This window comes from Anguilla anguilla, chromosome 6 (genome assembly GCF_013347855.1).
Source record: "Anguilla anguilla isolate fAngAng1 chromosome 6, fAngAng1.pri, whole genome shotgun sequence".
Classification (NCBI taxonomy): domain Eukaryota; kingdom Metazoa; phylum Chordata; class Actinopteri; order Anguilliformes; family Anguillidae; genus Anguilla; species Anguilla anguilla.
In genome coordinates this window covers 32,557,692-32,574,514 of record NC_049206.1, presented here as the reverse complement: position 1 = coordinate 32,574,514, position 16,823 = coordinate 32,557,692, and the positions used below count along the sequence as shown (strand labels likewise).

General features: G+C 39.8%; 1 protein-coding gene across 8 annotated transcripts in view; it reads right to left on the bottom strand.

The window, feature by feature from the left end:
* LOC118229842 (saccharopine dehydrogenase-like oxidoreductase) overlaps positions 1-16,823 on the bottom strand; it is a 303,871-nt gene that overhangs the window by 198,074 nt on the left and 88,974 nt on the right. For 5 of the 8 annotated variants that reach the window (XM_035422303.1, XM_035422296.1, XM_035422302.1 and 2 more), the window contains exon 3: positions 3,456-3,536. The exons of the other annotated variants lie outside the window; for them this stretch is intronic. In XM_035422303.1, the coding sequence (XP_035278194.1) occupies positions 3,456-3,536 (81 nt within the window). The remainder of the gene's footprint in view (positions 1-3,455; positions 3,537-16,823) is intronic. 8 annotated transcript variants of the gene reach the window in all.

Sequence of the window (16,823 nt, the reverse complement as noted above, 5' to 3'; positions counted from 1 at the left end):
GAAAGAGGCCAGGTCTAGCAGTGCTGAGTTGTGGCTTGCGCCGGACAAAGCAGACACGCCAGAATCCAACCTAGGGCTGAGCTGGCACTGTCAGGCAGACACCATCGGCTACAAGTACCGTATTGTGGACTACGGAGCCCCCACAATGCGGAATAAACCTGGCGAGTCAGTACGACTGGACTGAAGATAGCCAAGGCAAGCTCCACCTTGCATTTCTCATGGCTCATTCAAGAGTTGCGCCCAAACGTGTGCTCTCGATACCCAGGCTGGAGCTGTGTGCAGCAGTCACCGGAGCGCAGCTGGTGCAGCTGCTACAGAAAGAATTGACAATTCGGATTAACAAGACCATCCTGTGGAGTGACTCCACGACAGTTCTGACATGGTTGCGCTCTGAATCGTGCCGCTTTAAGGTGTTCGTCGGCACTAGGGTGGCCGAAATCCAAGAGCTTACCGACCCAAGTGCGTGGCGTTATGTGGATTCGGCACGGAACCCTGCTGATGACATAACTAGAGGGAAGACCCTGAAAGACCTCGCACGGCCTAATCGATGGAGTCAGGGACCCCCTTCCTGTTGTTAAACTCCGATGAGTGGCCAGTTACATCAATGGCTGAGCTGGATGAGGATCCATCAGAGCTACGGAAGCAGGCTTCCACAGGGTGACCTCCACGGTGCCCCGGCTGGGTGCATCAGATAGCGAGCAGTACTCTAACTGGAGCGAACTGTTGGAGGCTACAGCCCGGGGTCTTCATGGGGCGGCAGAGCCGAGCAGCAGTCCTACGGCAGCAGATTATCGGGATGCAGAGAATCACATCTTCCAGCAGTCACAGCAAGACAGCTTCCCAGATGAGTTGTGTCTGCTTAAAACGGGTAAACCTGTCCCATCCAATAGTAAGCTCCTCACCTTATCCCCGGCGTTCGATGCATCCGATGGACTGATAAGAGTTGGGGGTAGGTTGCGAAGAGCAGAAGCCTTGAACCAGGACAGGATACACAGCACCCAGTTGTCCTCGATCCTAGCCACCTTGCCACCCGACTCCTGATTCAAGACTATGACAATCAACTGCACCATCCAGGACCAGAGAGGGTGTTTGCCGAGATACGGCACACCTTTTGGATTCTGCGTGGGCAGGAGGCCATCCTCCGCATGCAGCATGCCTGTGTAGAGTGCCGCAGATGGAAGGTGCGACCAGTGGTCCCAAAGATGTCCAACCTACCTGCTGCTCGTCTGCACCTCTTTAAGCCGGCGTTTTATTCCACAGGAGTCGACTGCTTTGGGCCTTTCCGAGTTAAAATAGGCCGTCGCACAGAGAAAAGGTGGGGGATCATTTTTAAGTGTCTGACAATGAGGGATGTGTACTTGGATGTATTCACCAGTATAGATGCAGACTCCTTCTTGATGGTCCTCCGAAGGTTCATTTCCCGGCGGGGAACTTCAGCGGAGCTCTTCTCCGACCATGGTACGAACTTCCGAGCAGGAGAGAAGGAGCTCAGAAAGGCATTCGCTAACCTCTCTACCGAGCTCCAGCAGGTGTTGGCAAAGCAGAAGATTACCTTTAAGTTCAACCACCCTGGTGCACCACACTTCGGTGGTGTGTGGGAAAGGGAAATAAGGTTAGTGAAGGCGTCGCTCTACGCTACGGTTAGGGCTCAAGCAGTGACGCAGGAAGTTCTGAGGACAGGAGAGAACTTCGCTAAATACCTTCCATATTTAGCGAAGTTCTCTCCTGTTGGATTAGTTTGTGTATGCTGAGTTTGTACGTTTGTTTAATAAATTATTTTATTGAACCCGTGTCTGCATTGACGTTGCCAGAATGAGAGAATCTGAGTCAAAATAGCCCATCCAAGAACTGTATCCTTCAGGTTATCTCTTAAATCTTTGATTTAATTATTTGATCATTAATATTTCTAATTTTGATTATTAACGGAAGTTCCAAATTTATGGTTAGATAGTCTAGATAAGTAATTTCATGAGACTGATTTTTAATTGTGTGGTTACACCACTACGCTTACATAAGTGTTGCCCAATGTGAGAATATAGTATATTCCCGACATAAAGTGGTGCACCGCCTAAGGCTATATAGTAATTTCCCCGACAATAGCGTGGTTCAGATAATATGCTTGCGATATGCTGAACTCTGCTTCTAGCTCCCAATTGTCCAATCACCCATCTTATACCTTTTAGAATGCTTAGAATGAACTCTTTTTGGATAATAAGGCTGTCAATCAATTACAGGTCGTTTCAAGATATTACTACTGTTGATTTGAATTTGTCTGTTATGCAGACCCATTTTTAAGATATCGCCCACGTTGAAATGTACACTGTACACCACACACATACAGAAAAATCAGAAAATAACTACAGAATCTTCGAAAGAACATGTCTGGCTTTAATAATATGGGCAAGACTTAATTCCATACTTTGAGAGATTTTGATAGCAGAAGGAAATATGTGATGAGGACAGAAATTCACTCAATGTGTAGGCAGGCTAAATAACAGTTTGACCTATATTCAGGATCTTGGGTGTTTTTTCTTGTTGCTCTAATAATATACAATTTTTTGGTGGTGAAATAACTGGAACCAACTCCTAAATATATGTAAATGTCTGGTATCTTCAACCCGTTTCATGCAGATGGCAAGGCGGCCGTGTAGTATAATGGGTAAGGAACAGGTCTTGTAACCTAAAGGTCGCAAGTTCGATTTCCCAGGTAGGACACTGCCATTGTACCCTTGAGCAAGGTACTTAACCTGCATTGCTGCAGTATCTAGTTGTATAAACGGATGCAGTGTAAATGCTATGTAGAATGTTGTATAAGTCGCTCTGGATAAAAGCGTCTGCTAAATACCTATAATGTAATGTAATAGATCATACTGCAGAGTGGTCAAAATACTTTTATGAAATGCGGAACAATGAGGGGCATGTAGGAGCTTCATATTTATCTTGATAATAATCCAATGAAGCTAGTTTTCAATGATACCACACCTTCTGACAAGGTAGAGTCAGATGTTTGTAATGTAAATACCAGCACGTACACCACTAGGGGGCTTGATCTTTGTTAATGATACAAAGATGTTGCTTCAATGAATTGTTAAAAAAAAGTCTTAAAAGGGTCCAAATGCCCATAAAAAATTATATTTTCATTGAAATTTTCTCAAAAAGTACTTGTGACCTAAATCCTAAATATACTTCTAATATCTCCATGGGAAGTTTCTTTGCGGGAAATTTCAGGAATATCTGGAATTTCTTGTCCCCGTTCACACAAAATGCCTCATATATGTAGCCTTACCTGGTTGTACAGGTAAATTATACATTTTTCTTGACAAAATTCCCATAAAATAATGTTGAATAGTACTAAAAGGGGATTCTGGGTCAAAGCAATCAACAACACCAATAACAACCAGTATAATAACATTCTTATGGTACTACTGCTCCACATATTATTGATGTAACCCTACCTGTGGCTCTCCACATATGTCCATGTAATGGGTTCCATTTTCAATGCATGCTTTTACCACAGGTTCACCATAAAACCTGTACTGATGGCAAAAACAGAATAAGACAATGGTTACTTTCAAAATCCTTGTAATTTTAATAATCATGTTTGTAAGTGACCTTCAGCAGATGACATAAATTGTACATGAAAACATGAGTATAGTACCTTGTATTAAAAACACTGGTCTCTATTTTCTGGCCAGCACATGTGGTGCGGCGAGCTGTTGCACAGGCAAAGTGGCATATCCATGGATATTGATGCACCTGTGCCCAGAGGTAAATTGGTGACTCACCCTGCACTGAAGTGGGAGCAAAGGTACTGTCGGGGGTGTGTCAGTGAAGATCAAGCAGCATACTGCAATTTTGGTGCAGTTGCAGCCCAACATATGGCGAGTTGCTAATTTCAGGGGTTTCCCAAGCAATGTATGCACAATTATAACCTATTCAAAACCCAATCAACTTTTTCATTTGTCATACGCTGTCCAATTTGACTTCAATATAAATATTACTTTGCATTTTTTTTGTTCAGTCTTATTTATTTTTTTCTGTTAATTCTGGTATTTATTTATTCTCTTAATTGTTTATGACTGTTCTTATACTGCACGATGGTCCCATGGGTAATGTATTCCACTCTTTTTATTATACCCTTCTGTAATAAGAACAATAACAATAAACTCAACGTGAACATGAAAACCTTTTCATTTTAATTATGTGACTATACTTAAAATGATAGGTACATGCAATTTACATCCATTAACTGCTAAGTTATCTTCTCCCAAACCAATCTAACATTATCTGTGCCTGGTCGTCGGCTTAAGGTGTCACAAATTCTTCCACAACAACTCTGCACCAAGGCTATCACTTTTTTTTGATAATCAAACTTGCTAGAATCACAGAAAAATAAAAAAATTTCAAAACATGTCATTCAGGGTTTGGACTTCCAATCCTGCTGTCTTGGAAAGATACATTAATGAGCCCAGCTGTGCTCTGCGCTTATCCGTATTGTGCTCATGGTAGCACTCAATATGAAAGAGATTGATAAATAATAAACCATGTTCTTGTTTTGTCTGGAAGGTAGCCTAAAAATGAAGCTGGAGGGGCGATAGATCCATTCATTACCATGTCATAGGCATGTAGGCAGAGCCACTGAGGGGGAAAACAATACTATTACTATCTCCCACTGTTCTGCAGTGGCAATTCTGGAAAACTGGCCACCGTTGATCAAATATCAAACTATACAAATACACTTATGATTGCAGAAGCAGAAAAGTTTGATAAAGAACATTTCCAGACCTGCCAACCTTAGGAAAATATTTTGAGTACCACAACAGTCAGTGTAACGCTTAGTTCACATATTTTCGCACCACTTCGCTTTGCACGCACACACAAGCCTTTCTTCATAATTCTAGTTTTGACTGTTAAAGTGATCAGGCAAAATTGTATAATTTGACCTGATTCTAAAATATCACTTGCACTGCACTGGGCTATATTATGATATACTTTCAAGTCAAAATTTGAGTACACCTGCTTAAAACAATTTTTTCATGATTAATATTTCATTATATGATGTGTGCGCTTATACAAACTGATAACCATAAGTGAATTGCATTCACTTATTTCATAAAAATGGAAATAATTTATTTTGTATATTGTAACATATATTTTTATTTTCAAGTATTTACAGAAACTTATGTTGTAATGTAAAAAAAAAAAGCTTATATTGCAATGTAAAACACTGTCAATTATGAATAAACCAAGTTTCTGTTCATGATTTCCATTTTTATTTAATGATTAAATAATTGAATCAGCTTATATAGGCACACATGATATAGGCCTAATGAAAAAAATAGTATTCAATTGAAAAATTATCTAGGAATGTAGGCATTTGTAACGAGAGGTTTACTACGGCTAACTATATACACAAATCTCATTAGGATACACCCCTTGAAATGCATCATCTCGTAAAGTTACCGAACATTTTTTACCGTTTTATATGTTAACATTACGGTCGCATTTTTGTGCTTGATTATTACTCCCCACTTCCCATTTTACCGCAATGCAGCGTTACGCCTCGGTGGATAATAAAGTACCGCTGCGTATCAGTGGGTGTTGAGTGGGTCGGGGAGGGGTTACAGAACCGCAAGCACAAGGTCGTAGCATCTGGTTCAATCCGAGGGATGTAGTTTAAATACCGAATAAATGTACGGTATTGTTTTGTATTAATTGGTTGTTTTCCGGAATTAAATTACAATATATATATATATTTTTTTTTTTTTTTTGTTTTTTTTTTGCGTAGTTTCAGCTGGCATTTCGTACCTGCGTACTTTGACCAAGAATTGCGTGGTTGGTACACAAAATGCGTGCAGGTTGGCAGGTCTGCATTTCTTTTAAATGTGCTAGTCTGAAAAATAACTTCGTTACATCAACACTGAGCTAGCTAAGCAGTTTGGAGTTAATGTGAAATATTTATTAAAACCAGCAGGTCCACAAAGTATGTTGTTCCATGTTGACAGCCTATTTTGGTTCCCATCTCATCACCCAGACATTCAATTAAATGAACACAGCTTTGCTACAATTCATACAATAGTATAGCTACAGTTTTGAAGCAAATTAGAAATTATTAAAGGGGAACTCCAACAACAAAAAAATTTTAAAATATATTTTCACCGTGTTATTTGACCACAATATGCTGGTTCCGAAAAAAAATCTGGTTCCGAAAATCAAAGTACATCCTATCGAACAGAACCACTTCTGCATATATTGACTAGCCAGATGATGCATTTTGCTGGCTAGTTTCGAGCACGAATCTAGGCTGGGGTACCCAAGAGCCACCGTGGTTCTTGCACTTGTCTTCCTCTTCACATTTTTGAGGAAGAACAGTAGGAAATACAAATACTGTCTGCTGTTCCCAACTCACACAAGCATAGAAAGAGGGCAAGAATAGGCAAAGCCCCCACAATGGGAGAAAACAATCCATTGCGCTCCATAGGGAGTCAGTGGATTATCAAGATTATAAAATGCCAAAACGTTGTGTGTTGGGTGGTGCAAATGACAAAGCCAATTTTAAGTTTTATGTCCTCACGTGCAAAAAAAACAGAGCGAATAAGGAGAAAAAGTGGATTCAAGCCATTAAACTTGAGGGGAAAGCCAGAACATTCTGGGCTCCTGGACCAAGCCACATCTATATTCAAAGACATTGTGCCACCGGTAAATAGGTCACTTTCATTAGCAGTAAGAGGCTGTGTCAGAAACAGTAATTTATGTTTGTTTCTTTAGAATGTGATGTGACATGTACAGCTGAGGCCAAAAATGTACATACACCTTCGCTAAAGACATTCAAACTCAATTTTTCACAACTCTACACATTTCATGTTACCATACATTTCCTGTGTTAAGTCAACTAGGGTATCTACTTTATTTCCATAAGAGGTCAGTTCAAAATAATAGCTAAGAGACAGATTTATTTCAGCTTTTATGTACTATATCAGATTTTCAGTGGGTCAAACATTTACATACACTTTGTTAGTATTTGGTGGCATTGCCTATTAATTGCTTAACTTGAATCAAACTCTTGGGGTAGCCTTCCACAGGCGTCTCACAATACTTTTCCTGCATTTTTTCCCATTCGACCTGACAGAACTGGTGTAACTGAGTCAGGATTGTGGGCCTCCTTGCTCAGTTCAGTCACAAATTTTCTATGGGATTCAGGCCTGTGTGATGGCCACTCCTATACTTTCACTTTGTTGTCTTTAAGCTATTTTGTTAGAAATTTGGAGGTATGCTTAGGATCATTGTCCTGCTGGAAGTCCCAGTTGCAATCCAGTTTTAACATTCTAGCTGATGTCTTGAGGTGTTGCTTCAGTATTTCTGAATAATCCTCCTTCCTCATGATGCCATCAATTTTCTGAAATTCACCAGTCCCTTTTCCAGCAAAACACCTCCACAACATAATGCTGCCACTCCCATACTTCACAGTTGGGATGGTGTTCTTCGGATGAAATGCCTCACCCTTTTCCCTCCATACATAGAGCTGACCATTATGGCCAAACAGTTCAATTTTTGTTTCATCTGACCAGAGAACATTCCTCCAAAAGGATAGGTCTTTGTCCTGGTGATCACCTGCAAACTTCATTCTGGCTTTTATATGCCGGTCTTGGAGTAGGGGCTTCTTCCTTGTGCGACAGCCTTTCAGGCTATGGCGATGTAGGATTCTCTTAATGGTGGATGTAGATATTTTGGTACCTGCTGCCTTCAACTTCTTCACCAGTTCTTTTGTTGTTGTCTTGGGGTTCAGTTGAACCTCTCAGACCAAAGTTCATTCAGCCCTGGGAGTTAATTTGTGCCTCCTTCCTGAATGATGCAGTGTCTCTGTGGTACCAAGATTTTTATATTTGCATACAATTGTTTGTACAGATGCTCGTGGTACCTTCAGTTGTTTGGAAATTGCTCCTAAGGAGGAACCGGACTTGTGGAGGTCCACAGTTTTGTTTTTCAGAGGTCTTAGCTGAGATGCTTGGATTTTCCCATGGTATCAAGGATTAAAAGGCAGTGGCTGTAGAGGTAGGCTCTTAAATATAGCCACAGGTGCCAATTAACTCCCAATTATAACAAGAGTTGTAAAAAACTGAGTTTAAATATCTTTAGCCTAGGTGTATGTAAACTTTTGGCCTCAACTATAACTGCATAGCTAGCAACATTAGGCATCACATCCTAAAGAAAAAACATTAGCTAGCTAAGTAACATTATGATAACTTAGCTGCTTTTAACCCCTATGTGCAATCCGCCTTGTGGTTAGCACGCCAGTGTGCCTCGATTGCTCAACTCAGACAATCATCGTTCCTGTAACCAAACTATGAGTTGAAAACACAAACTCTGTGTTCTAGCTTTATTAGCAAATGATGCACGACAACAATGCTGAATATGGAGCTTCGAAGTGTCACTGTGGCACAGGTCGTCCATTTAACAAGCGTCCCCGCCCTGCAGTCTCATCTGCAACTATCCCCCCTACGCATGACACACTGGGCAATATTGTCTATCTAGGAATTTATAAAAATATTCTTTCACCACCAAAAATTCGTATTCCGTCATAGCAATAAGATAAATCCAAAATAGCCCTAAGATATGCCAATAAAGCAGTGAAAACGCTGCTCACTGAATAACAAAATAAACAAAACAAATTTTTCTAAAATGATACCATGTAATTCTACTGTCATTATCTGCGACTAAATACGAAATAAATATACAACCGTACTATTGGTTTTACGTGTAGAGATGTCCCTTTTGAGACTGTGCGGTCATATATTGTCTTGGACAATCCGTTTGGGAAATATACACATTTGTGACGGCTTGGTACCTTCCAAAATGGCTGTGCATAATACCACACATGCTGTTTAAGGCATTGTTGCCCTTCTTAGTACATTCTGGCTTGATTGAAAATGATTTTATTCAGCAGGTGAGAGTATAAGCTTTCTAACAATGTATAATGTCTAATTTTACTTTTGGTATAGCATTTTATAGCCCAGTGTAACCAAAAGTTTTGTCTCATCATCGCCACCCTACACATTCACTCTGTGATAGCAGTAAAAGACACTGCACCTGGCGGAACATAATCGTTGAGCATTTTTTGGAAAATAGTATTATTCTTGAGAACTTCTGAGCATGGGTAAGGCATATGTTGATAGACCTAGCTGATATAGTTTTCTGGAGTAATTCAGAAGAGGAGAACGACACCACTGATTCTTTAAAGGAGGTTAATGCCTACTGAACACAGATAAGATTTCATCCTCGATACGTAAGTATTTCTGCTGATAATATTTCAATTATATACATTATTTGTTAAATTGAGTGTCTTTAAATAGGTTAGTGCTAGTTTATTATGAGGATATTTCACACTGTGGTGCAAGTGTTCGTTCGTAACTCCGTCGTGTTTATGTTTCATGCACCGGATTTGACGTGAAGCTAGAACATCAACAAAACGTTTTGATGGACGGTGGAATATTGTTTTAATGTCATCCCATCCCCATGCAAGAAAAGATTACATACTGTAGAGTACAGAAAACAAATAAGAGTTAATGATTACACATTTAGGTATGCGTACCTCATTGTGTCACAATGGTTCTGCATTATTTTTAATCTGATATCAACCTTTCATCTTAAATCATCATAAGGGGCACATTTATATGCTTTATAATGGACTGTAACATCATTCTTAGAAGCACTGCTCCTTTATTGTGCGCTCACACAAAACACGGAAACACAAACAAAACAAACCACACACAATAAGGATGGGGATTAGCTGACACGTCACTCCCGCGCGCATCTCTCATTCCAGCACCCTGGTCTCACTGCAGGCAGAGCATATAAACAATTAGCAATTAATTGTGATTGCACACACCTGGGGTTGTAGCGCCAGCTAAACCGCTCCCTCTCCGTCTGCAGATGGTGCCCTAACTACACCACCCCTCCACATGGACAAAAAGCATTTTTGGACAGATTTTGAGAGACTGGGTACACTGCTTACTATCTGCTTCATTTAAACCATTTTCCATGTCTCTGTGATGCTTACACATGGAGTTATAAAGCTTTAAATAGGGTACCCCCTAAATGGGCAAGGATTGGGCATGTGCACAAAGAGGAAATTATGCTACCATAACAACATTAGATAATTTAAGTAGCTTAGTTAAAAGCAGCTAAGTTAACCCCTCCCAGAGAATGCCCAACAAATCAAGTTGTAGAGCAGTGCATTGTGGGTGTTGAAATGACAGCAGAAGGCTGGAGGCTGGAATGGGGGGGGAGGGGGGGGGACGTTTATGATGGACTTACATATTTGGGCAAAATATATTTTTTGGGTGCAGTTCCACTTTAATGTAACAACTGAAAAAGCTATGTACAATTATTAAAACTAGTCTAACTTAAATTACCGAAAACCTAAAGAACAAACTAAAAAATACTACTACTGAGTTATCTAACACTAACAAACTACTAAAATAACCAATATAAAACTATATAATAAAATGGAACTGCGATGAATCAAGGAAAGACTATAAAATGAGGAGCCTGATTACTTAAATAGGAGCAAATTTAAAAATAGATAAATACCTCTTTTTATGTAATTGTTTGCAATATAGCACAATAAGAACGAAATGAACACAATAATTTTATTATTCATGACGTAAACTTATGGCAAAATGGGGTTTAATAGTTCAATTTTTCCTTAAATCTCTTATACTACTAATTCAAATAATTTGCTAATTTAATAATAAGTCATACATTATTATCTAAATTAGACAGCGGAACAAACAAATTCATTTCCACTCGCAAAATGTAAGGCAAATAGGAGGTGTCTCATGGCATAGCCTGTAGAGCACTGTCCACATGCTCATTACGAGTTGCGATGCCAGCAGTCAAATCTGACCGCGCGACCTTTGTTGCACATCTCTCTCCTCCTCCAGTCTCTCTACAATGGTCCTGTCCAATAAAGCTGAATATATGTTTATATTTTTTTTGTAATGTAAGGCAAAAAATCAGATGAACATGGTGCAAGATAGTGCCGTTTCATTTTGGCAGTGCCACTGCAGTCCCCAGCTATATTTTGTCACAGTGACATTATGGATTGGACGTGAGATCCAAAAACTCTATATATAGGCCTAATCCTAGCAGAGAGCAAAACATGACGTTCACATCCTAAATTGGAATTAAATAACAGAAGTCTTTAATGTCATAAAGTCATTTTTCTTCTTTTTGAGTGTGCGGTTCAGGTTGCTTGTATCTTGCCGGACCAACGCCTCATGATACAGTGGTTTAGGTTTTCAGTTGACACATTAGCCTCTGTGGGAGAGGTTCTGCTGGCCAGAGGGAAATGCTTGCAGGGTGTCATTTTTCCTCACAAGGACAGCTTCCATCATTCTGCATTGTACGAATCACCCCAAAATGCACGCCGCGTTTCATTTTGGTGTGATTCACTATCTTAAGAATGATTTGTTCTGTGATTTGAAGATAACATAAGTATTTGGAAAAGATAAAGCCCTAATACCAGCTAATATTGCGCTGGTATCAGCATAGATTAATTAAAATATTTTTTTTATAGAACCCGTAACTCTGTTGTAAAACTTGTGTCAGACCCTAATAGGGATGTCAAACCCATTTTGGCAATTTTTCAGAAAACATATTTTAAGTGTTTATTTTTCACAATGTCATAAATGCTAGTCAAATAACATATAAATACCTAACTTGTCAGAAAATAATGGCTGTTTTGTTTAATACAATTTTTAAAATCCACTTCCCTCTTCCTGTGTAATCACTCTAGTTGCAGAGGGAGGTGACACTTTCGCCCGCATTGTACGGGCGTTCTATGCACAAACATTAAAACAAAATCGGCACCTGGGCTCAGTTAACAGATCATTTAACAAGGAAATATATAAAATTAGAGTAGATAAAGCTATTATATTGTTTCAAAAGTGCACTGACAGTTCAACAATGTTACTTTGTTCTTTAGAAGTCAGAAATGATCATATTAATTTGACTTTGTTTACAGGGGCATAGGTTTCATTTGAACATTGGGGGGGACCACAGACAGTAAATTTTCTTTGTGATGATAATGGAGGGGGACACTAATAATATGCCATCCAGTCAATATTGCACTCAGGGACTGCAATAGACATTTTGAACAGGGTAGGTATGAGGTAGCTTGGTTGTTTTGAGAGGGTGCTAGGTACCAAATATAGCAAATAATTATGACAGCAAAACTCAGTACTCAATTTTTTCTCGCTCGAATAGCTAGCAGGCAACAGCATACAACTGCCAATGCAGCTTACGTTAAAAAGAGATATCGATAGCTAAAACAAACTTGTAAATGGTAAATGGACTGCATTTATATAGCGCTTTTATCCAAAGCGCTTTACAATTGATGCCTCTCATTCGCCAGAGCAGTTAGGGGTTAGGTGTCTTGCTCAAGGACACTTCGACATGCCCAGGGCGGGGTTTGAACCGGCAACCCTCCGACTGCCAGACAATCGGTCTTACCTCCTGAGCTATGTCGCCCCATATATGTCGCCCCTATGTCGCCCCCTATGTAATTTTACAAGACCATAACGTTAAAACATTCGCTAAAACACTAACACTGCAACATGGGGAGTCACGTTAACTCCCTGCTTAGCAACCGAGTGCAGCTATCGCTAGGTAGTCTTTTTTTACAAGACATAAGGGCACAAATTCAGAGGAACTAGTGCAGTGTTGCCAACTATTTTCTATGGAAAGTAGCTAAGGCCTCCTTTAAAAGTCACTAGATGACATCGTACATTAATTTTCATAGGTATGATGTCACCACGTAATCATTTGCATATAAAAAGGGAGATTTTCTGAAAAGATGCCTATGAAAGCCAGTGGGGATCAGTGATTGGTCATTGGGCACATTGAAAGGCGCATGCGCAGATCATTCATGTTTCAGTCTTGCTGCTGGTCAGTCGACCAAATCTGGCTCTCGGAGAGAGCCACACACTCTCATTCTCCCACAGACCGCAACAGTCGTGAGCTAGAAAGCCACAGAGAGCAACGATGTATAACATGTCTAATTCTGCTTTCGGAATAGCGTTATAGGTCGGCGTAACAGCAAATATTCTTAGCATCGCATTCACTTACGCATTCACTCTAAGTTAGCATAAAAATACTCTGCACCTAACGAAACGTGGTCAACGATATTTCGTAATTTCTTGGAAAATACTATTATCAGGGCTTAAAGCAAGGAAAATTTCTGTGCCTGAAATGTGTTCTGGGGTTAGGAGAAATAATGGAGGGAAGGGGGGTTCACAAAATTAAGAAATTAATTAATTGAAAATGAACAGGTTTAATACCACAAATAACAAACAATAACAAACTGTACAGTAACAAATTGTGCAAAACAAACAAAAAGATAAAGTGCGCTGTCCACCAGTTTCCTCTATCCAAGCCCATCTCCATTTATTTTTTGACATATCTGTCAACTACGGTAACGGTTGTTTAATAAATTTCGTTTCCATTCTTCACCAAAAGACATTACATCTTGTGCGCATGACTTGAAGTGTTGATGACGACTGAACGTGATTGGACACCTAGGCTACTCTTATAGGATATGCTCAAAACGAACAAAATATACGCACACAAACAAAACACAAATGGAAGATATTAGAGATAGCCTACTTTGGTGGTATAAGATGCTAAAAACATAGCCTAAGCCTAGCGAGCTGTAGGCTACAAGCCAGATGGATGACGGCTGTAGCGCATATCGCAACCCGTTTCAGAAAGACAAGAACACCAAATCTAATCGTTTCTAATTGTGAATCCTCACGTTAACTTGAAAGGTCCAAATGGCGTGAAAAATGCATTATCTACTCATCCTTTCCTCAATCGGAAACCGTAGTCTGGTAATTGTATCCAAGTACAAGCACAACTTTCAAAGCCATAAAGAATATCCAATACGCCTATCTTTAAAACTTTTCAATGCTCATTCCTCCGTTGGTCTCTAAACAGCGTATGCAGCATTGGACTACTGTTGTCAAACGATTCCCAAATTAGTCCAAAAGATTGCGACGATGATATGAAAACAAAACGAATAGCCTATTCATTGCAGTTCTTTTTAAAAGTAGCGCGGTCACGTTATTGAGCTGACACTTCGCTGAGCCACAGTGTAAACAAAGGAAGTAGGTCCACTTTATTAATACAAAATATAAGGTTCCTTATGGCTGTATACGTACATATACAGCCATATTCTTGCTACCTGGCAGTTTAAAAAAAATATGCAAGAATATTTTCCATAGACATATAATTATCTATTTTCGAATCTAAAACGGCCCCACACCGGAAATCCAGCACAGTGCCGGAGAACTTTAAGCCCTGTGCTATTATTATTGAGGACTTCTGGGCATAGTTAAGCCATTTGTTTGCTGATAGGTAGCTGACATTGTTTTCTGGAGGAAGATAGAAGCGGATAGAACTGCATCATTGATTTACTGTCGCTGTCTACCGAAAACATAATACTTACATAGCAATGATGCAATCTTACTGCTCAAAATATTTAGGTTATTTAGGTTTGAAATTGAGTCTCTTTAAATATGTTAGTTTTATTATATAATGTGGATATATCTATAAGCTAATGCTGGTCACTCACCAAGACACATATACCACGGCTATGAACCAATCAGATTGCTTGATTTGAACTACCCGTTTTATAAATAAGTATATTTTTTAAAATGAAAATCTAATTCCTACACCATTTTCCTACACATTGATTCACTGGAGTCTCCAACCTGCAATATGCTCTTTATTAGTGAACATCACATTCAGACAGTGTACCGATAGCTATTAACTAGCTAGCTACCTATTATACTATCACTATCAGATATCATAGTTCATTCGTTGACAACTAGCTAGCTAACATTGACGTTTAGCTGGCATATTGATAGGTAACGTTACAAATATAAGATTACCATAACTGTTCTTTCCAACCGCTGTGAGTCAGACTTTAGCTGACGTTAGTTTATGGATTATTTTCTGACGGACGGACGGAGATCTTCAGATGGTAGTCTTTAGGCTTGTTTGAGATTAGCTAGGCCTGCGCAGTTTTGACCACCGCCTTGCCAAACGCATTGTATGACGGTTGTATGAATGTTGTCCGATTTGCTCTGGAAATCCGACTGCCGCTGAAATCTCACGGGAGCGAGGCGCTCGCAGTTTTCAGGGCTAGGTGACACAGTTGCTCTCCACACATAGACATATACAGACGCCGCATTGGCTGCTTCGGCCCCTTGCTGCGATATGTCAATGTGGCCGCCATATTGGTCCAGGCAAGACTGGCCTGAAAACAAATAGAAGTGAACGGGGGAGCTGCGGTTTTTCTGGATAAAAAGCACTATAACGTTTACATTTCTCAACCGATTTCAATGAGTCATTTTTATATTCAAGGGTTTATGATCTACGTGGAGTACAAAAAAAAGTTTTATCTCCAGTTACTTAGAATCTCGATAGTTAGGTTATAATCGCTGCTAGACGCTCAAGAGAGGTGTGTGTATCAACATTAGGTTTACATGAACTGAATTACTTACGTGGTGGAAAATAATTCATTGTCATAAGGAATTGCCACAGTTAATTTTAACCTGACAAGCTGGCTAGAAAGTAATAAATGCATTGCTCGCTAACTTGAGTAGGATTGTAATAGCATCAAATAACCTTGATTGTAAGGCTAGCTTTGCTTGTTAGCTACCTACCGAAGTTTTCTTGCAAGTCGTGTTTTGATTTTGAATGAATTAAACTGAACATAACCACAATAATTTTAACCTGGCAAGCTGGCTAGAAAGTAATGAATGTATTATTAATTTTAGCTGAAACGTTTTTCATTTGAACAAGCTTGATTTCTTGCTATATGTATATATATCTATGCTCTCCACCGACTGCACAACTTCATGCACGATGGGAATCGACTTGCTCTGGTTTGAGCAAAGTGCCTATTGGCTCAGAAAAGCTGTCACCACCCACAAGGAAGTTATGAGACCTCTATCTTATCCATCATTATTCCAAGATAAACAGACACCAAATGATTTTTATCGGAGTACTGACATTCACAATTGAACGCTTTACACATTCCCCATAAATGCTGTCTTAATAAACATCTCTGCAATGGAGTTTATATCGAAATAACTGTATCAAAACCCCTGAATACAATATAATGAGAAAGTAATTCTTATAAGCTCTTGGTACACAAACTCCTGTACCCAATAATAATAATTGGGATGGCACGTATGCCATCCCGCCAAGTTACGCTTTGGCGATGGCATGCCCCATACCTATACAGCACCGAGAGTTTGGCACTTTTCAGGGTTCCCCACAGAAATAACCACAACAGCCACAGACACTCAGCCCTTAAAAACATTAAATTCTGTACATTCTGACCCCATTTCAACAGACAGATTTCATAAACAACTTCACATGTCCACACAATAAAGCCTCAAACTCAGAGGATTTTGCGTTTTCTCCTTCTTCTTCTCTTTCTTCTTCTTCTTCTTCGTCTTCTTCTCCTCCTTATTTTTCCTGCCGCCTATCCCACTAACAACACGTCTCCCCATTGGACATTTTACCGACACCAGCCAAATCTTCACGTACACGACCCAATCAAAAACTTGCATGCACACGCAAAATACCCATACCTTTTTACTCTGAAACATTTCCAGTTTAAACAGCTAGTCTGCTTGTGGCCTAGTGGGCAAGTTTACAGTCTTGGGAACATGGGGTCCTAGGTTCAAGCCCAGCTAGGGACACGTTTCTTTAACCCTCTGGGGTCGAGAGCTCCGCCGGCGGAGCTCGGC